The 21,328-nt window shown below is 46.0% G+C and overlaps 1 protein-coding gene across 2 annotated transcripts in view; it reads left to right on the forward strand.

Annotated features, from left to right (window-relative positions):
* Positions 1 to 21,328, forward strand: part of LOC125456989 (ubiquitin-associated and SH3 domain-containing protein A-like) — a 163,566-nt gene that overhangs the window by 74,139 nt on the left and 68,099 nt on the right. For both annotated transcript variants that reach the window (XM_059650053.1, XM_059650054.1), the window contains 2 exons: positions 7,412 to 7,550; positions 20,116 to 20,224. In XM_059650053.1, the coding sequence (XP_059506036.1) occupies positions 7,412 to 7,550; positions 20,116 to 20,224 (248 nt within the window). The remainder of the gene's footprint in view (positions 1 to 7,411; positions 7,551 to 20,115; positions 20,225 to 21,328) is intronic.

Here is a 21,328-nt window from a genome sequence, read left to right on the forward strand (position 1 = left end):
AATGGAGTTTAATGTGGAAAAGTGTGAGGTGATTCACTTTGGAAGGAGTAACAGGAATACAGAGTACTGGGCTAATGATAAGATTCTTGGTAGTGTGGATGAGCAGAGAGATCTCGGTATCCATGTGCATAGATCCCTGAAAGATGCCACCCAGGTTGATAGGGTTGTTAAGAAGGCGTACATTGTGTTAGGGTTTTATTGGTAGAAGGATTGAGTTTCAGAGCCATGAGGTCATGTTGCAGCTGTACAAAACTCTGGTGTAGCCGCACTTGGAGTATTGTGTACAGTTCTGGTCGTCGCATTATAGGAAGGATGTGGAAGCATTGGAAAGGGTGTAGAGGAGATTTACCAGATGTTGCCTGGTATGGAGGGAAGGTCTTATGAGTAAAGGCTGAGGGACGTTAGAGGGATGTTTTCATTAGAGAGAAAAAGGTTCAGAAGTGACCTAATAGTGACATACAAGATGATCAGAGGATTAGATAAGGTGTACAGTGAGAGCCTTCTTCCTCCGATGAGGATGGCTAGCACGAGGAGACATAGTTTTAAACTGAGGGGTGATAGATATAGGACAGATGTCAGAGGTACGTTCTTTACTCAGAGAGTAGTAAAAGCGTGGAATGCCCTGCCTGCAACAGTAGTAGTGATAATGGGAACTGCAGATGCTGGAGAATCCAAGATAATAAAATGTGAGGCTGGATGAACACAGCAGGCCCAGCAGCATCTCAGGAGCACAAAAGTTTTTGTGCTCCTGAGATGCTGCTGGGCCTGCTGTGTTCATCCAGCCTCACATTTTATTATGTTGCAACAGTAGTAGACTGTCCCACTTTAAGGGCATTTCAATGGTCACTGGATAAACATATGGATGATTAAGGAATAGTGTAGGTTAGATGGCCTTCAGATTGGTTTCACAGTTCGGCACAACAACGAGGGCCGAAGGGCCTGTTCTGCGCTGTCATGTTCTATGTTCTGTGTTGTATTCAGTTTGCTTCTCTGAGCTAAAATACCAGCTATGTCCTCCACCTGTTCCTGTTTATTCTCAACTATTTGATCAAATATAGTTTCTGATAATGGAACTTCACCTTCCCTTTCTTTACTCCTTGATTTCTTCTATTATTTCAATCCCTTAACTTTGTGACCTTGTTACTACACAATCAGTTCTGCTCTGCCAACTTTAGGGATCTGCAAACAATTACTCCAAGATCCCTCTGTTACTCTAAGATAGTCAGTGTACAGCCAGCCATTCATTAAATACTCCCTCATCACTGGAGAGGCGATGGTCTAGTGATATTATCACTGGACTATTAATCCAGAGACCCAGATAATTAAGAATCGTATGCTAACTGTGGATTCATTGTCAGAAAAACCCATCTGGTTCACTAACGTCCTTTTGGGAAGGAAACTGCCATCCTTACCTGGTCTGAACTACATGAGACTCCAGACCCATAGCAATTTGGTTGATTCTTAACTGGGCAATAAATGCTGCCTGGCCTCAACCCGTGAATGAATAAAAAAGAATGTTATTTCTTCTTCTAAAATTCATCAATTCATACTAATCAGTGTTGAATGCAATCTGCCGTTGGCCTGTCCATCTCGTTCTTCTTATAACCTACAAATATTTTCTTTGTTGTTACCCAATCTTCCAATCTTCATGTCATCTGCAAATTTGCTTAACTTTCCCCAACATTTTCATCTATATCATGTATGTAAGCAGGTAATTCTGCTGTAATGCATGTTTCATTAACACAAATTGGCTGTGATGTGATTGACGAATAGTGGATGCTATTTGGATAATGCTAACTTTCTGCCGTACAGGTACAAAGATTTCAATTTAAAGCAACGCGAAAGGTGGTTAAACCTTCTTCTGGAAAGGGAGGGCTGCTGATGAGGCAAGGTTTAGTGGGCCTTTTCAAATCAAAAAGAAATTGAGTGAGGTGAAACAATTGATAAGAACACGAGATGGAAAATAATCTCACAGTGTGTCATGTGAATATGCTCAAGCAGTATTTTGATTGGAAAACAAAGCAAATGGAGAACGTTATTTATTACTACACAAAGAGAAGAATCAAATCCAGATAAATTTGGATTTGATAGTCCTCAAATTAAATTGGATAATGAGGAAGTTATCAGAAATTGGGGTAAATTATCAGTTTCCTTCCAGAGAAAAGTCAAATGATCTGAAAGATTTATTACGAACAAATGGAAAGATCAGCAGGAATAAGCTTGGAAGTACTTACATGATTAGTAGGAAAATTAAAGTTCATGGTGTTGGAGGCAATGCATTGACATGGATAGAGAACTGGCTGGCAGAGAGTTGGAATAAATACGTCCTTTTCAGAATGGCAAGTAGTGACAGATGGGGTGCCTCAGCTGCTCACAATATATATTAATGATTTAGTCGAAGGAATTGAATGCAATATCTCCAGATTTGCAGATAACACTAAGCTGACTGGCAGTGTGTGCTGTGAGGAGGATGTTAAGAGGCTGCAGGGTGACATGGACAGACTGACTGAGTGGGAAAATACTCAGCAAATGCAGTATAATGCGGATAAATGTGAGGTTATCCACTTTGATTGCAAAAAACAGGAAGGCAGATTATTATCTAAATGATGACAGTTTAAGAAAAGGTGAGGTGCAATGAGACCTGGGTGCCATGGTGGAACACACGCAGAAGGTTAGTATGTAGGTACAGCGGGCAGTGAGGAAAGCAAATGGAGTGCTCTCCTTCATAGTGAAAGGGTTTGAGTGTCGGAGTAAAGATGTCTTGCCGCACTTGCACAGGACCTTGGTAAAGCCAAAGCTTGAGTATTGTGTACAGTTTTGGTCACCTAGTCTGACGAAGGACATTCTTGTTATTGAGGGTGTCCAGGAAGGTTCACCAGACTGATTCCCAGGATGGCAGGACCGACATACGAGGAAAGATTGGATTGACCAGGCTTGTGTTCACAGGAATTTAGAAGAATTGGGGGGTAGAAAGATCCCATAGAAACATATAAAATCCTGATTGGACTGGACAGGCTTGATGTGGAAGGAATTTTCTGTCTGTTCGAGGAGTCCAGAACCAGGGTCCACAGTCTAAGAGTAACAGGTAGGCCATTCAGGGCTGAGATGGGGAAGAATTTCTTCATTCAGAGAGTTATGAACCTATGGAATTTTCTCCCACAGGAATCTGTTGGGGACAGTTAGTTAAATATATTCAAGAGAGAATTGAATGTGACGCTTGTGACTAAAGGGATCAAGGGGTATGAGGAGAAAATGGGAATGCGTTACTGAGATTGCATGATCCTCCATGATCATATTAAATGGCAGTCCAGACCACCAAGAAAAGGCACCTTTCCTGCTCCTCTGATGCTGCCTGGCCTGCTGTGTTCATCCAGCTCCACACCTCATTATCCTTAAAGACCTAACGCTCTAAATTTGGCACAGGTTCAAAAAGAGATTGAAAGCACGCTTAAAGATAATATAATCGAAATGAGTTGCAGTGATTGAAGCTCACCCATAAACCAGATGGTACCCAACATTTACATGTTGATCAATGCAGTTACAAAATCTGATTCATATCTATTCCACAGCTGGAAGACTGTATTGAGAAGATGAGACCAACAATTTATATTTCAAAAGGCCACTGGCAGGAGCCTTTATCTGAGAGTGTGAAGAACATTATACCTCTTGTGATGCCAAATGAATTTTACCAGTTTAAAGATATGGCATTTGGTATGAGAAATGTGCCAGTTACATTTCAAAGGCTAAAAAAAAGAGTCATTTCAACCTTACGCAAGTATGTGGTGTACACAGTTTTAGTCACACGTGGAAGGAACATTTCGAGCATGCATGACTCTATGACTTCAGAAGGTGGGCTTGGTGGTAAACCTGGCTTAGAGTGAATTCACAAAAACCCAAGTCACATTCCTGGGCTGGATGAACACAGCAGGCCAAGCAGCATCTCAGGAGCACAAAAGCTGACGTTTCGGGCCTAGACCCTTCATCAGAGAGGGGGATGGGGGGAGGGAACTGGAATAAATAGGGAGAGAGGGGGAGGCGGACCGAAGATGGACATTCCACTCCCGCACATCCCAGATGTCCAAGTTCTTTAAGGACCGCAACATCCCCCCCACGGTGATTGAGAACGCCCTTGACCGCGTCTCCCGCATTTCCCGCGACACATCCCTCACACCCCGCCCCCGCCACAACCGCCCCAAGAGGATCCCCCTCGTTCTCACACACCACCCTACCAACCTCCGGATACAACGCATCATCCTCCGACACTTCCGCCATTTACAATCCGACCCCACCACCCAAGACATTTTTCCATCCCCACCCCTGTCTGCTTTCCGGAGAGACCACTCTCTCCGTGACTCCCTTGTTCGCTCCACACTGCCCTCCAACCCCACCACACCCGGCACCTTCCCCTGCAACCGCAGGAAATGCTACACTTGTCCCCACACCTCCTCCCTCACCCCCATCCCAGGCCCCAAGATGACATTCCACATTAAGCAGAGGTTCACCTGCACATCTGCCAATGTGGTATACTGCATCCACTGTACGCGGTGCGGCTTTCTCTACATTGGGGAAACCAAGCGGAGGCTTGGGGACCGCTTTGCAGAACACCTCCGCTCAGTTCGCAACAAACAACTGCACCTCCCAGTCGCAAACCATTTCCACTCCCCCTCCCATTCTCTTGATGACATGTCCATCATGGGCCTCCTGCACTGCCACAATGATGCCACCCGAAGGTTGCAGGAACAGCAACTCATATTCCGCCTGGGAACCCTGCAGCCATATGGTATCAATGTGGACTTCACCAGTTTCAAAATCTCCCCTTCCCCCACTGCATCCCTAAACCAGCCCAGTTCATCCCCTCCCCCCACTGCACCACACAACCAGCCCAGTTCGTCCCCCCGACCCACTGCATCCCAAAACCAGTCCAACCTGTCTCTGCCTCCCTAACCGGTTCTTCCTCTCACCCATCCCTTCCTCCCACCCCAAGCCGCACCCCCAGCTACCTACTAACCTCATCCCACCTCCTTGACCTGTCCGTCTTCCCTGGACTGACCTATCCCCTCCCTACCTCCCCACCTACACCCTCTCCACCTATCTTCTTTACTCTCCATCTTCGGTCCGCCTCCCCCTCTCTCCCTATTTATTCCAGTTCCCTCCCCCCATCCCCCTCTCTGATGAAGGGTCTAGGCCCGAAACGTCAGCTTTTGTGCTCCTGAGATGCTGCTTGGCCTGCTGTGTTCATCCAGCCTCACATTTTATTATCTTGGAATCTCCAGCATCTGCAGTTCCCATTATCTCTCTCACATTCCTGGGCCATGTTATTGGACATGGACAGACGGCCCCATGGAATGTGAAAGCATAGGTTGTTGGAGAGTTTCCCTTGTCATTGACAAAGAGAGCAGTACTACAGTTCCTGTGATTGGGTTGGTTGTTATCAGAAGTTCATAGCAAATTTTAGCAGTGTCGTTGCTCCATTAACTGACTTATTGAAGAAGTACAGAAAATTTCAGTGCATGGCAGACTGTCAGAAGGCATTTGTCAGCCTGAAAGTTGTGTTAACCACTGCCCCAGTATTAGCCACATCTAATTTAGCAAAGCCATTCAAGGTGGGTATCAATGTGAATGATGTGGGTGTCAATGCTGTTTTCTAACGAGAAGATAACAAGAAGATAGAAAGACCTATAGGGCAATTTTCCAGAAATTCGAATATTCATCAACAGAAATTAAAAAGAAAACCTTGAATTTGGTGATGGCATTGCAACATTTCAACATTTATATTACCAGCAATGCATCTGAGATAATTGAATATACTGATCAGAACCCCTTAATTATTTTGGTAAAAATTGAAGGTTAAAAATACCAGACTGTTCAGATGAAATTAATTGTTAGAACCATTTCGTTTGAAAATTATATAGGTGGCAGGATGAGAGAATGGAATTGCCAACATGTTGTCATGAATTTGATGAAGGGAGACAAAGGTGTTCAATAGTGGGAAGAAACAGGCTGAAATGAACTGTAGATAACAAAGTGTGGAGCTGGATGAACACAGCAGGCCAAGTAGCATCTTAGGAGCACAAAAGCTGACGTTTCGGGCCTAGACCCTTCATCAGAAAAGGGGGATGGGGAGAGGATTCTGAAATAAATAGGGAAGGAGGGGGAGGCGGACCGAAGGTGGATAGAGGAGAAGATAGATGGAGAGGAGACAGGCAACTTAAAGGGGCAGGGATGGAGCCTGTAGAGGTGAGTATAGGTGGGGAGGTAGGGAGGGGATAGGTCAGTCCGGGGAGGATGGACAGGTCAAGGGGGCGGGATGAGGTTAGTAGGTAGGAAATGGAGGTGCGGCTTGAGGTGGTAAGAGGGGATAGGTGAGAGGAAGAACAGGTTAGGGAGGCAGAGACAGGTTGGACTGGTTTTGGGATGCAGTGGGTGGAGGGGAAGAGTTGGGCTGGTTGTGTGGTGCAGTGGGGGGAGGGGACGAGCTGGGCTGGTTTTGGGATGCGGTGGGGAGGGGAGATTTTGAAGGTGGTGAAATCCACATTGATACCATTGGGCTGCAGGTTTCCCAAGCGGAATATGAGTTGCACAACTTTTTAAGGAGGGAGGTGTGACAAGATTATGACTTTAAGAGGTGTATTTTGTCCTTTTTTTGTTTTGAAGGGAGGTTTTAAGCTAGAGGCGATGAGCTGTCTCTTTCAAAGCCAAAAAAGTAAACAACTTGTGAGGCTTTGAGGTTTTCTTAAAGTTGGAATAATAGAAACAGCACGAATGGTGGAGTCAGGGTTTTAGTTTAGCTTTCAGCAGTTGTTGGTATTTTGAAGCTGCCATACCTCTCTCCCTACTGGAGTTTTTCTCTTGGTGTTCTTTCCTCCTGGACTGGAGAAACATTGCATGTGAGACAATCTATTTGAGTGAATTTACCTTTGCCAATGTTATATTTATGGATATTACTATATTGGAACTGTTTCTGTTTAGTAGTTAAATGATATGTTGTTACATTTTCCAGTAGAGTCAAAGTTGACCTAATTGTCCTTTTTTTTATTCATACTTAAGCTGTAGGGTAAGAATAAAATATGATTTCCTTTAAGCCAAGTAGCGTCACCAATCAAATTATATTTGGAACACAGCATCTTACACTTGCTTTTGAATAAGAGAAATTTTAGGTTCTAGGCTACCTCCATTATATATTTGATGGAGGTTTGGTCTGATCCATAACAGAAAAAAAGGACAGAATGAGGCTATTCAGGCCCTTAAACATGTCCTGAGTTTCAATATACCGGTGTACAACATTGAATGGGAACATCGAAATTTACGTGTGCTGATGAATATTTGAAAACTCATTATAATCTTTGTGACAAATTAATATTTTATAACATTAGTTTTACACTTTATGATTGTAAATCACATTTTTTGACAGGACCTATGCTTTTTGTCAGACACTCGTGAGAGCATCCACAAATATTAATGAGCATAATATTTCCTCTTCACAAAACGGAAAGATTGCATCCTCACAGCCACAAGCAACAAACAGTATTCATAAACTTCTCAAGTCTCAGGTAATTTAAGGAGTGTAATCAGTCTCTGTACAACAGATAAAAATGTTGTGATAGAGGTTTATGATATTATTATCCTTAAGGAAATTGGAATTTCAAACAGAGCTAGTGCTTCAGTTCTGTGAAGATAATTTATTCAAGAGCTCAGAAACATTTAGAACATAGAACATAAAACATTACAGCACAGTACAGGCCCTTCAGCCCTCGATGTTGTGCCGACCTGTCATACCGATCTCAAGCCCATCTAACCTACACTATTCCATGTACGTCCATATGCTTATCCAATGACGACTTAAATGTACCTAAAGTTGGGGAATCTACTACCGTTGCAGGCAAAGCATTCCATTCCCTTACTACTCTCTGAGTAAAGAAACTACCTCTGACATCTGTCCTCTATCTCCAGGAAGGTGAGGGATGTGCTGGAGATGGCTCAGGTGAACTGAAGGTTGGGGTGGAAGGTGTTGGTGAAATGGATGAACTGTTCGAGCTCCTCTTGAGAGCAAGAGGCGGCGCCGATACAGTCATCAATGTAATGGAGGGAGAGGTGGGGTTTAGGGCCTGTGTAGGTGCGAAAGAGGGACTGTTCCAAGTAACCTACAAAGAGAACTAAGGACATAATTTCCAATAAACTATCTGACCTAAGCTGAGTGCTTAACAGGATTCCTATTGTGTTACCTGATGAAGTATTTAAAAGTGAGAATTTTATGAAATTCAGAGAAAACACATGAGGAGCCACCAGTAGGTTTCAGTTCTTTAGAGGTTTCAGTTCAGGAGAACTGTTCTATCCGAGCAGAAGAGTTTGCTTTATGAAGTCCCCAAGCTGTGAGGGTATATGTCGATGGTTTTGAGCTGTCAGAATTGGAAAGAAGCAATCAATTTCATATGGTCAGGAAGGAGAGGTAGCATCCAGAGTGTAGCACAGCAGGACTGAATATGTAGCTCAGGAATTTAGGAGGCAGCGTGGCAATTTGGTGCAGAGGAATAGAGGAGCTTTCTCTTTGAGCCTTTTCGCTCATAGCTTGTAAGTTTGTTTTTGAACAGGCTAAATTAAAGTCCAGGGTCCAGCATAAAGAGTAGCATCACAGAAAAATCCTCAGGTGATTTCCCACCCACAGCCTCCAACCTCATTGTTCCCCAACCCCGCACGGCCCGTTTCTATCTCCTTCCCAAAATCCACAAACCCGCCTGCCCTGGTCGACCCATTGTCTCCCCCTGCTCCTGCCCCACCGAACTCATCTCCACCTATCTGGACTCCATTTTCTCCCCCTTGGTCCAGGAACTCCCTACCTACATCCATGACACCATCCACGACCTCCACATCCTCCAGAACTTCCAATTCCTTGGTCCCCAACACCTCATTTTCACCATGGACATCCAGTCCCTATACACCTGTATTCCTCATGCAGATGGCCTCAAGGCCCTCCGCTTCTTCCTGTCCCGTAGACCCGACCAGTCACCCTCCACCGACACCCTCATCCGCCTAGCCAAACTCGTCCTCAACCTCAACAACTTCTCTTTCAATTCCTCCCACTTCCTTTCGACAAAGGGGTGGCCGTGGGTACTCGCATGGGCCCAAGCTCTGCCTACCTCTTTGTAGGTTACGTGGAACAGTCCCTCTTTCGCACCTGTACTGGCCCTAAACCCCACCTCTTGCTCCGGTACATTGATGACTGTATCGGCGCCGCCTCTTGCTCCCAAGAGGAGCTCGAACAGTTCATCCATTTCACCAACACCTTCCACCCCAACCTAAAGTTCACCTGGACCATCTCCAACACATCCCTCACCTTCCTGGACCTTCCTGTCTCCATCTCAGGCAACCACCTACAAACCGATGTCCATTTCAAGCCCACCAACTCCCACAGCTACCTGGAATACACCGCCTCCCACCCGCCTTCCTGCAAAAATTCCATCCCCTATTCCCAATTCCTCCGCCTCCGCTGCATCTGCTCCCAGGATGAGGCATTCCACTCCCGCACATCCCAGATGTCCTCGTTCTTCAAGGACCGCAACCTCCCCCCCCTGCAATGGTCGAGAACACCCTTGACCGTGTCTCCCACATTTTCCGCACCTCATCCCTCACACCCCGCCTCCGCAATAACTGCCAAAAGAGAATCCCCCTCGTCCTCAAATACCACCCCACCAACCTCCGCATACAATGTATCATCTTCCAATACTTCCACCATCTACAATCCGACACCACCACTAAGTAATTTTTCAAACCCCACCCTTGTCTGCCTTCCAGAGAGACCACTCTCTCTGCGACTCCCTTGTCCGCTCCACACTTCCCTCCAACCCCACCACACCCGGCACTTTCCCCTGCAACCGCAGGAAGTGCTACACCTGCCACTATACCTCCTCCTTCACGCCCATCCCAGGCCCCAAGATGACTTTCCACATCAAGCAGATGTTCACCTGCACATCTGCCAATGTGGTATACTGCATCTGCTGTACCCGGTGTGGCTTCCTCTACATTAGGGAAACCACGCAGAGGCTTGGGGACCGCTTTGCAGAACACCTCCGCTCGGTTCGCAGTAAACAACTGCACCTCCCAGTCGAAAACCATTTCAACTCCCACTCCCATTCCTTAGGTGACATGTCCACCCTGGACCTCCTGCAGTGCCACAATGATGCCACCCAAAGGTTGCAGGAACAGCAACTCATATTCCGCTTGGGAACCCTGCAGCCTAATGGTATCAATGCGGACTTCACTACCTTCAAAATCTCCCTTCCCCCCACTGCATCCCAAAGCCAGCCCAGTTCGTCCCCTCCCCCCACTGCATCACGCAACCAGCCCAGCTCGTCCGCACCTCCCTAACCTGTTCTTCCTCTCACCTATCCCCTCCTCCCACCTCAAGCCAGACCTCCATTTCCTACCTACTAACCTGCCCTCTTGACCTGTCCGTCCTCCCTGGACTGACCTATCCCCTCCCCACCTATACTCTCCTCTCCACCTATCTTCTCCTCTATCTATGTTCGGTCCGCCTCCCCCTCTCTCCCTATTTATTTCAGAACCCTCTCCCCATCCCCCTTTTCTGATGAAGGGTCTCGGCCCGAAACGTCAGCTTTTGTGCTCCTGAGATGCTGCTTGGCCTGCTGTGTTCATCCAGCTCCACACTTTGTTATCTCGGATTCTCCAGCATCTGCAGTTCCCATTATCCCTGATCGTAAGCTCATTGATTGGTAAAGCTACTAATTTGATTGTATGTTACAAGCCAATTTCAGAAACAAAACAGAAATTGCTGAAGAAACCTAGCAGGTCTGACATCATCTGTGGAGAGAAAGTAAATTAACATTTTGGTTCCTGTTACCCTTCTTAGAACCAATTGTAGTGAGGAAAAGGTTGGTTTATATGCTGAAGATGGAATGGGGAGAAGCAGCAAGAGTGGGAAAATGGAGATAGACCCAGCAAGAGAGAGACAGAAACAATACTTGGGCAGACAAAAGAATGGGTAATGATCAGCATGGGAGAATGAACAGCTGCTAAAGAAGGTAATCAGCAGCTGACATTGAGTTGTTTGTGATAGCAACTGAGATTATGACAAGGCCTTGCATGTGGGGTTTGGGTAAGGACAAGGGATAAGACGCTCAGGCCCTAAAATTATTGCATTCAGGATTGAGTTTCATAAGGAGGAGGTGGGAGCAATGCTGGAAGGTGTGAAAATAGATAAGTCCCCAGGGCAAGGTGGGATTTATCCTAGGATTTACTGGGAAGCAAGGGAGGAGATTGCAGAGGCTTTGGCTTTGATCTTTATGTCATCATTGTCTACAGGAATAGTGCCAAAAGACTGGAGGATAGCAAATGTATCAGAGATAATGGGAACTGCAGATGCTGGAGAATTCCAAGATAATAAAATGTGAGGCTGGATGAACACAGCAGGCCCAGCAGCATCTCAGGAGCACAAAAGCTGACGTTTCGGGCCTAGGCCCTTCATCAGAGAGGGGGTTGGGGAGAGAGAACTGGAATAAATAGGGAGAGAGGGGGAGGCGGACCGAAGATGGAGAGTAAAGAAGATAGGTGGAGAGAGTATAGGTGGGGAGGTAGCATGGGCCCCAGCTATGCCTGCCTCTTTGTAGGTTACGTGGAACAGTCCCTCTTCCGCACCTACACAGGCCCCAAACCCCACCTCTTCCTCCGGTACATTGATGACTGTATCGGCGCCGCCTCTTGCTCCCCAGAGGAGCTCGAACAGTTCATCCACTTCACCAACACCTTCCACCCCAACCTTCAGTTCACCTGGGCCATCTCCAGCACATCCCTCACCTTCCTGGACCTCTCAGTCTCCATCTCAGGCAACCAGCTTGTAACTGATGTCCATTTCAAGCCCACCGACTCCCACAGCTACCTAGAATACACCTCCTCCCACCCACCCTCCTGCAAAAATTCCATCCCCTATTCCCAATTCCTCCGCCTCCGCCGCATCTGCTCCCACGATAAGACATTCCACTCCCGCACATCCCAGATGTCCAAGTTCTTTAAGGACCACAACTTTCCCCCCACAGTGATCGAAAACGCCCTTGACCGTGTCTCCCGCATTTCCCGCAACACATCCCTCACACCCCGCCCCCGCCACAACCGCCCTAAGAGGATCTCCCTCGTTCTCACACACCACCCTACCAACCTCCGGATACAACGCATCATCCTCCGACACATCCGCCATTTACAATCCGACCCCACCACCCAAGACATTTTTCCATCCCCACCCCTGTCTGCTTTCCGGAGAGACCATTCTCTCCGTGACTCCCTTGTTCGCTCCACACTGCCCTCCAACCCCACCACACCCGGCACCTTCCCCTGCAACCGCAGGAAATGCTACACTTGCCCCCACACCTCCTCCCTCACCCCCATCCCAGGCCCCAAGATGACATTCCACATTAAGCAGAGGTTCAACTGCACATCTGCCAATGTGGTATACTGCATCCACTGTACCCGGTGTGGCTTCCTGTACATTGGGGAAACCAAGCGGAGGCTTGGAGACCGCTTTGCAGAACACCTCCGCTCAGTTCGCAACAAACAACTGCACCTCCCAGTCGCAAACCATTTCCACTCCCCCTCCCATTCTCTAGATGACATGTCCATCATGGGCCTCCTGCAGTGCCACAATGATGCCACCCGAAGGTTGCAGGAACAGCAACTCATATTCCGCTTGGGAACCCTGCAGCCTAATGGTATCAATGTGGACTTCACCAGTTTCAAAATCTCCCCTTCCCCTACTGCATCCCTAAACCAGCCCAGTTCGTCCCCTCCCCCCACTGCACCACACAACCAGCCCAGCTCTTCCCCCCACCCACTGCATCCCAAAACCAGTCCAACCTGTCTCTGCATCCCTAACCGGTTCTTCCTCTCACCCATCCCTTCCTCCCACCCCAAGCCGCACCCCCATCTACCTACTAACCTCATCCCACCTCCTTGACCTGTCCGTCTTCCCTGGACTGACCTATCCCCTCCCTACTTCCCCACCTATACTCTCTCCACCTATCTTCTTTACTCTCCATCTTCGGTCCGCCTCCCCTTCTCTCCCTATTTATTCCAGTTCCCTCTCCCCATCCCCCTCTCTGATGAAGGGTCTAGGCCCGAAACGTCAGCTTTTGTGCTCCTGAGATGCTGCTTGGCCTGCTGTGTTCATCCAGCCTCACATTTTATTATCTAGGATAGCAAATGTTGTCCCTTTGCTCAAAAAGGAGAGTCGAGATAGCCCTGGTAATTTGAGACCAGTGCGCCTTACTTTGGTTGTGGGTAAAGTATTGGAGATGATTATAAGAGATAGGATTTATAATACTCTAGAAAGGAATAATTTGATTAGGGATAGTCAACACGGTTTTGTGAAGGATAGGTCATGCCTCACAAACATTATTGAGTTCTTTGAGAAGGTGACCAAACAGGTGGATGAGGGTAAAGCAGTTGATGTGGTGTATATGGATTTCAGTAAAGCGCTTGGTAAGGTTCCCCACAGTAGGCTATTGCAGAAAATATGGAGGCATGGGATTGAGGGTGATTTAGCGGTTTGGATCAGAAATTGGCTAGCTGTAAGAAGACAGAGGGTGGTGGTTGATGGGAAATGTTCATCCTGGAGTTCAGTTACTAGTGGTGTACCACGAGGTTCTGTTTTGGGGCCACTGCTGTTTGTCATTTTTATAAATGACCTGGATGAGGGTGTAGAAGGATGGGTTAGTAAATTTGTGGATGACACTAAAGTCGGTGGAATTGTAGATAGTGCGGAAGGATGTTTCAGGTTATAGACGGACACAGATAAGCTGCAGATCTGGGCTGAAAGGTGGCAAATGGAGTTTAATGCAGAAAAGTGTGAGGTGATTCACTTTGGAAGGAGTAACAGGAATTCAGAGTACTGGGCTAATGGTAAGATTCTTGGTAGTGTGGATGAGCAGAGAGATCTTGGTGTCCATGTGCATAGATCCCTGAAAGTTTCCACCGAGGATTATAGGGTTCTTAGGATAGCGTATGGTGTGTTAGGTTTTATTCGTAGAGGGGTTCAGTTTCAGAGACATGAGTTCATGCTGCAGCTGTACAAAACTCTGGTGCGGCCTCACTTGGAGTATTGTGTACAGTTCTGGTCACCGCATTATAGGGAGGATGTGGAAGCTTTGGAAAAGATGCAGAGAAGATTCACCAGGATGTTGCCTGGTATGGAAGGAGGGTCTTATGAGGAAAGGCTGAGGGACTTGAAGCTGTTTTCGCTGCAGAGAAAAAGGTTAGGATGTGACTTAATAGTGACATACAAGATGATCAGAGGATTAGATAGGGTGGACAGTGAGAGTCTTTTTCCTCAGATGGTGATGGCTAGCATAAGAGGACATAGAACATAGAAAATTACAGCACAGTACAGGCCCTTCGGCCTTCAATGTTGTGCCGACCTGTCATACCAATCTGTAGCCCATCTAACCTACACTATTCCATGTACGTCCATATGCTTGTCCAACGACGACTTAAATGTATTTAAAGTTGGAAACTTGGAATTGCTTTAAATTGAGGAGTGATAGATATAGGACAGAAGTCAGAGGTATGTTCTTTACCCAGAGAGTAGTAAGGGCGTGGAATGCCCCACCTGCAACAGTAATAGACTCATAGATAATTGCAGATGCTGGAGAATCTGAGATTACAAGGGATGGAGCTGGATGAACACAGCAGCCAAGCAGCATCTACTCGGCCTGAAATGTTAGCTTTCCTGCTCCTAAGATGCTGCTTAGTCTGCTGTGTTCATCCAGCTCCACAGTAGTAGACTCGCCAAGTTTAAGGGCATTTAAATGGTCATTGGATAAACATATGGATGATAATGGAATAGAGCAGGGCAGATGGGCGTCGGATTGGCTTCACAGGTCGGCGTAACATTTTGGGCCGAAGGGCCTGTACTGTGCTGTAATGTTCTATGTTCTAAAATGAATCACCTCACACTTTTCAGGGTTAAACTCCATCTGCCACTTCTCAGCCCTTCTCTGAATCCTATCAATGTCCCTTTGTAAGCTAGAACAGTCTCTGCCCTGTCCACAACTCAACTCACCTTCTTATCGTCTGAACTTACTAATCCACCCTTCCACTCCTACATCCAAATCATTTACAAAAATCACAAATAGAAGAGGACCTAGAACAGATCCTTGTGGTACACCACTTGTAACTGAGCACCATGTTCAATATTTTCCATCCACTACCGCTCTTTTCTTCTAAGGGTCAGCCAATTCTGAATCCAATCTGCCACATTTCCCCCATCCCATGCTTCCTTACTTTCTGCATGAGCCTACCATGGGAACCTTATCAAACGCCTTACTTACATCCATGTATACCACATCCATTGCTCCACCTTCATCCTCGTGTTTGGTCACCTCTTCAAAGAATTCAGTAAGGTTTGTGAGACATGATCTACCTCTCACAAATCCATGCTATCACAAATCAAACTGTGCCGATCCAAATGATCATAAATCCTGTCTCTCAGAGCGCTTTCCAATAATTTGCCCACCACTGATGTAGGACTAATTGGCCTGTAATTTCCAGGGCTATCCCTATTCCCTCTTTTAGCTGTCTCCAATCTTCCAGCACTCTTCCCATGGACAGTGAGGACGAAAAGATCATCGCCAAAGGCCCTGTGATCTCCTCCCTCACTTCCCATAGAATCCTTGGATAAATCCCATCAGGCCCAGGGGACTTATCTATCTTCAACTTCCTCAAAATTCCTAGCACATCTTCCTTACCAACATCCACCTCCTCTAGTCTACCAGCCTGTTTCACAATGTCCTCCTCTGCAACTAGGTCCCTCTCAGTTGTGAATACCAAAGAAAAGTATTTATTAAGGACCTGTCCTTTCTCTTTAGGCTCAGTGCACAAATTCCCTTTACAATTCTTGACCTACCTTATCTGCCAAGGTTTTCTCATGCCCCCTTATAGCTCTCGTAAGCCCTTTTTTCAGCTCCTTCCTGGATAACTTGTATCCCACTCAAACCTTTTCCACTCCTTGTTTCCTAGCCCTTTTCTAAGCATCCTCCTTCCTCTTAACCAGTCGTTCGACTTCTCTTGAGAACCAAGGCTCCCTCACTCGATCGCATCTTCCCTGCCTGCTAGGGACAAGCATATCGAGCACACGCTGTCTGCATTCCTTAAACAATCTCCACATTTCTATAGTGCTGTTCCCTGACAGCATCTGTTCCATTTTATGTTACCCAGTTCTTGCCTAACTGAATTATAATTACCCTTACCCCAATTAGAAACCTTACCCTGCTGTATGTACCTGTCTTTTTCCACCACTACTGTAAAAGTAATAGAGTTATGATTGCTACCACTAAAATGCTGTCCTACCAACAGGTCTAACACTTGGTCCGGTTCATCGCCAAGCACCAAATGCAAAGTGGCCTCTCCTCAAGTTGGTCTGTCTTCATATTGTGCCAGGAATCCTTCCTGAATGCACTGGACAAAATCCGTTCCAACTCAACTGTTACAAGTAAAAAGTTTCCAATCAATATTTGGAAAGTTGAAGCCACCCATGACTACAACCCTGTCACTTCTGCACCTTTCCAGTATCTGCCTCCCAATCCGCTCCTCCACTTCTCTGAAACTATTAGGGGGTCTGTTAAAAAAAACCCCAACAAAGTGACTGCTTCATTCTTATTCCTGACTTCAACCCAAACTGACTATAGATATATCATTCTCGATCTGCCTTTCAGAAGCTGCTATATTCGCCCTGACTCGCAATGCCACTCCCCCACCTCTTTTACCACCCTCCCTTTTTCTTTTAAAGCTTCTAAATCCCAGAACTTCCAACAACCATTCCTGTCCCTGAGTTACCCAAGTTTCTGTAATGGCCATAACATCGTTGTTCCAAGTACTGACCCATGCTCCAAACTCATCCACCTTATTTCTGATGCTTCTAGCATTGAAGTATACACACCTCAAACCATCTCTGTGTCCACAATTACGCTCCATTGACCGCATTTCTTTATAAACCACCTCACTCCCTGTTGTGTCTGTTGGAAGGCTGATTGCCTCATCCTCTGAATTACAAATCTGGTTCCGATATGCCAGGCTATGGGGTTACAAATTATGATAAAGACCTGAACCATCCACCTCCGCCTGGCCGAGCTTGCCCTCACCCTGAACAACATCTTTTATAGAATCCCTACAGTGTACTTGGCCCAACAAGTCCACACCAACTCCTCTCACTTTCTTCAGGTCAGAGGGGTTACCAGGGTCACCTACGGGCCCATGTTATGCCTGTCTCTTTGGGGGTACATGGAACATTCCTTGTTTCTGCCCTATTCCAGCCATCACCCACAATTCTTTCTCCAGTGTATCGATGATATCATCAGTGTTACTTCTGTCTCTCATCCAGAACTGGAAAAGTTTATCAATTTTACTTTTGATTTCCACCCTGGTCTCACCTTCAACTGGTCAATCTCTAACTCCTCCCTTCCCTTCTTAAACATCTCTCTTTCCATTTCAGTGGATAGACAGGCCACTAATATCCATTATAAACCCACTAGCTCCCACAGCTACCTGGACTGTACATCCTCCAGCCCACTTCCCGTAAAGACTCTATTCCATTCTTTTAGTTCATTTGTGTCTGTTGCATATGTTCACATGAGGCCAACTTCAACAAGGGAGCCTCTGAAATATCCACCTTCTTCCTCAACCAAGGATTCCCCAGCTCCATTGTCAACAGGTTACTCAGCCATGTCTGACCCATCTCCAGCACTTCAGCCCTCACTCCCACTCTTCTCTCCCACAACAGTGATAGGGTTCCCCTTATCCTTACCTACCATCCCAATAGCATCCACATTCAGAAGATCATTAGCCACCATGTCCAGGCATACCAGGTGCCTCCAGCGAGATGCCACCACCTCACACATATTCCCCTCCCCTCCCTTGCAACCCTTCGCAGGGGCAGTTCCCTCTGGGACACTCTTCCTTTACTGCCAACACCACGCCCCACCCCCACAGTTTCACATTACTTTCCACTGCAGCCAGCGAAGGTGTGACACCTGCCCATTTACCTCCTCCCTCCTCAGTGCCCAAGGGCCCAAACATGCCTTCCAGGTGAAGCAACACTTCACCTGCACTTTCCATAATCTAGTCTCTGCACACTAGTGCACACTAGTCAATTTAGCATTCTCTGCTCACAACGTGGTCTTCTCTACATTAGGGAAACGAAGTGTAGACTGGGTGACCACTTTGCGGAACACCTTCCTTCTGCTCGCAGAAAGGATCCTGAGCTTCCAGTTGCCTGCCAGTTCAACACACTACCCTCTTCTCTGGCCAACATCTATGTCTCAGGTTTGCTGCAGTATTCAAGCAAAGCTCAGCACAACCTGGAAGAACAACACCTCATTTTCTACTTGAGGACCCTGCAACCGTCTGGATTCAATATCGAGTTCAATAATTTTAGGGCTTGAGACACCTTCTCTTTGTACTTACTCCAATCCCCACACACCAGGCCTGCTATTACACACAACCCATTGTTCGCCACTGATAGTCCCCATTAGCAGATATTCATTCTCCTTGACTGACTGTTATCCACTCCTTTGTCCAACTGTTCTTCACTCTCGTTGGGTTCCATCTCCACCTGTTGCTTACTCATTACCCTCTCCCCACCCTATCTTCTGCATAACAAAACAACATTTTGCCAGCTTCCATCAGTTCTGAGGAAGGGTCACTCAACCCAAAACATTAACTCTGATTTTTCTCCATAGATGGTGCCAGACCTACTGAGTTTTTCCAGATGTTTCTCATTTCCAGCATCTTTCTGTTTTTATTGAGGATTCCCAGGGCAACTCCCACCTGACTGTATCCCACTGCACCCCCATCTCTGCTGGATCAATCCTCCCGGTGGGACAGGACATGTCCGGGGTAGTGATGATTGTCTTACCTTCATTATTGAAGAGTCTGTAGAGACTGAGCACACGCCTGCAATTGTTTCATTGAAGTGACACAAGAAGAGTTTCACCTAAGTTAATAAATCAAAGTAAAACTCCAAAGCATACAGAAAATGAATAACTTTATATTATTCATATCACGTTATCCAAATTCCAGTCTTCCTTCATGTATATAGAAAACACAGGTGTGCACATTCTAAATCATAGGTTAATATTGTTATCACCCACCAGGGAGCTGTCGATCTTCCTTATCAATGCCAGCATCCAGTCTTGATTTTGACTTTTACTTTGATTTTTAAGCTGTGGCTATTTCCAATCTAAAGTCTGTAGGATCTCATTCCCTGAGTGTGACTACACCAGGCTACCACATAACTACTCTGTCAGACAGCTCCCAATTTTAGCACAAGCCCTCAACTGATTATAAGGTGGGCTTTGCAGGATCATTAGGGTTGTGTTTGTCATTGCTGTATCTGGTGCCTAGGATGATGTTAGGTGATCCACCCAGTTTCATTCTTTGATTAGACATTGTAACAGGTTGTTATAACTAAGCAGTTTGCTAGGCCATTTCTGAGGGCAGCTGAGAGTCAACCACATGTTGTGGGTCTGCAGTCACATGTCTGCCAGGCCAGGCCAAGTAATGATGGTAGTGCCAGAAAATAATGGAATCATTTCCCTGCAGTGAGGAAGGAGGCCAATCAGCCGTCAAGTCTGTATTGACCTTCCAAAGAGCATCTCACCCAGATTCAATCTTTCCACTCTTTCCCCGTAACCCCACATTTACCAGGGCTAACCTACTTAGACTGCACTACAGAGCAATATAGCATGGTCAATCCACCTAATCTGCACATCTTTAGACTTTGGAAGGAAACTGGAGCACCCAGCAGAAACCCACATAGACACAAGGGGAATGTGCAAACTCCACACAGACTATCACCTGAGGCTGGAATTGAACTCAGGTCCCAGGCAGTTTGAGGCAACAGTGCTGACCACTGTGCCATGTGCCTTCCCTAAAGGACAGTAGGGAAAGCCATGGGCTTTTACAAAAATGGATTCAATGTCACTGTTTCTGAGATTAGCTTTTAAATCCATTTTGATACAAGTCATATTTCATGATAAGCAAGTTCAATTCTGTGAAATATTGATCCTTAACTCGAGGTCCACATTTACACCTTCACTGTTAATCTATCCTGTCTTGCAGTTGATTGAAGCAGCAAACTTGAGGAGATGTGTTCTGACTATGCGACATGCTGAGAGAGTTGACCTGGTGTTTGGAAAGTCTTGGTTGGCACAATGCATCACCACTGAAGGTATGTTTCAGATGATAAGTGGACAGTTCGTAATCTCAGGTAAATTTCATGATAAAGTAGCAGTCAATTCCCTGCAATTTTCTCTTTGCCCTCCTCCCTACCTATTTACTGGTGCAACCTATACTTGTACCGAATCATTTTTTTCAACATGTTACTGAGATGATCATACTAGAACATACACACAAACATGTCATCTCACAAACTAGAACAAAGCACATACAATTCATACGAACTTTTCTGAGGAAGGGTCATTGGACCTGAAACATGAACTCTGTTTTTCTCATCACAGATGCCACCAGACCTGGAGAGCTTTTCCAGCAACTTCTGTGTTTGATACAGTTCATATGAGTTCACTTGGAGTATAACATGGCTAAATATGAAGTTATACACTTCTCTGTGAACAACAAAAAGGCAGAGTATTATTTAAATGGTGATACATTGGGAAATACAGATGTACAAATGGATCAGGGTGTCCTGGTACACCAGTCAATGAAAGTAGACAGACAGGTACAGCAAGCAATTAGAAAGTCAGACTGTTAGTTCACTGTTAAAGTTGGATAAATGAATTTTTACTTGTTGATTATAAAATGGGTGTCAGGGGTTTTATTTTATTCAACCACTCCTTCATAACAGATTGGGATCTCTTTTAACAGATATAGGGTTGGGTATGCCTCTCTGGGTTTTAGTTCGCAAAAGGGGGGGTCAACCTAGGATCATGGTCAATGCCCTCTTCCTGCTTTCTCCCTGTACCCCTTGAGGCCTTTCATATCTAAAAGATATATTTCTCTTTCTTGAATATATTCAATGATTTGGTCTCCACAGCTTTCAGCGACAGAGAATTCCACAGGTTCATTGCCCTCTGAGTGAAGAAATCTCTCCTCATCTCAGCTCTAAATGCTCTGTCCTGTATACTAAGACTGCGTTCCCTGGTTCAGACTTCCCAGCTGGGAAAACATCCTCCCTGATTCTCATCTGTCTAGTCCTGTTAGAATGTTATATGTTTCTAAACTCTAGTGAAAACAGGCCCAGTTGAGCTAATCTGTTCTCAGGGACAGTCCTGCTATTCACGGTATCAGCCAAGTGAACCTCTGCTGAACTTAGTTG

Source organism: Stegostoma tigrinum, chromosome 12 (assembly GCF_030684315.1).
Source record: "Stegostoma tigrinum isolate sSteTig4 chromosome 12, sSteTig4.hap1, whole genome shotgun sequence".
Taxonomy (NCBI): Eukaryota; Metazoa; Chordata; class Chondrichthyes; order Orectolobiformes; family Stegostomatidae; genus Stegostoma; species Stegostoma tigrinum.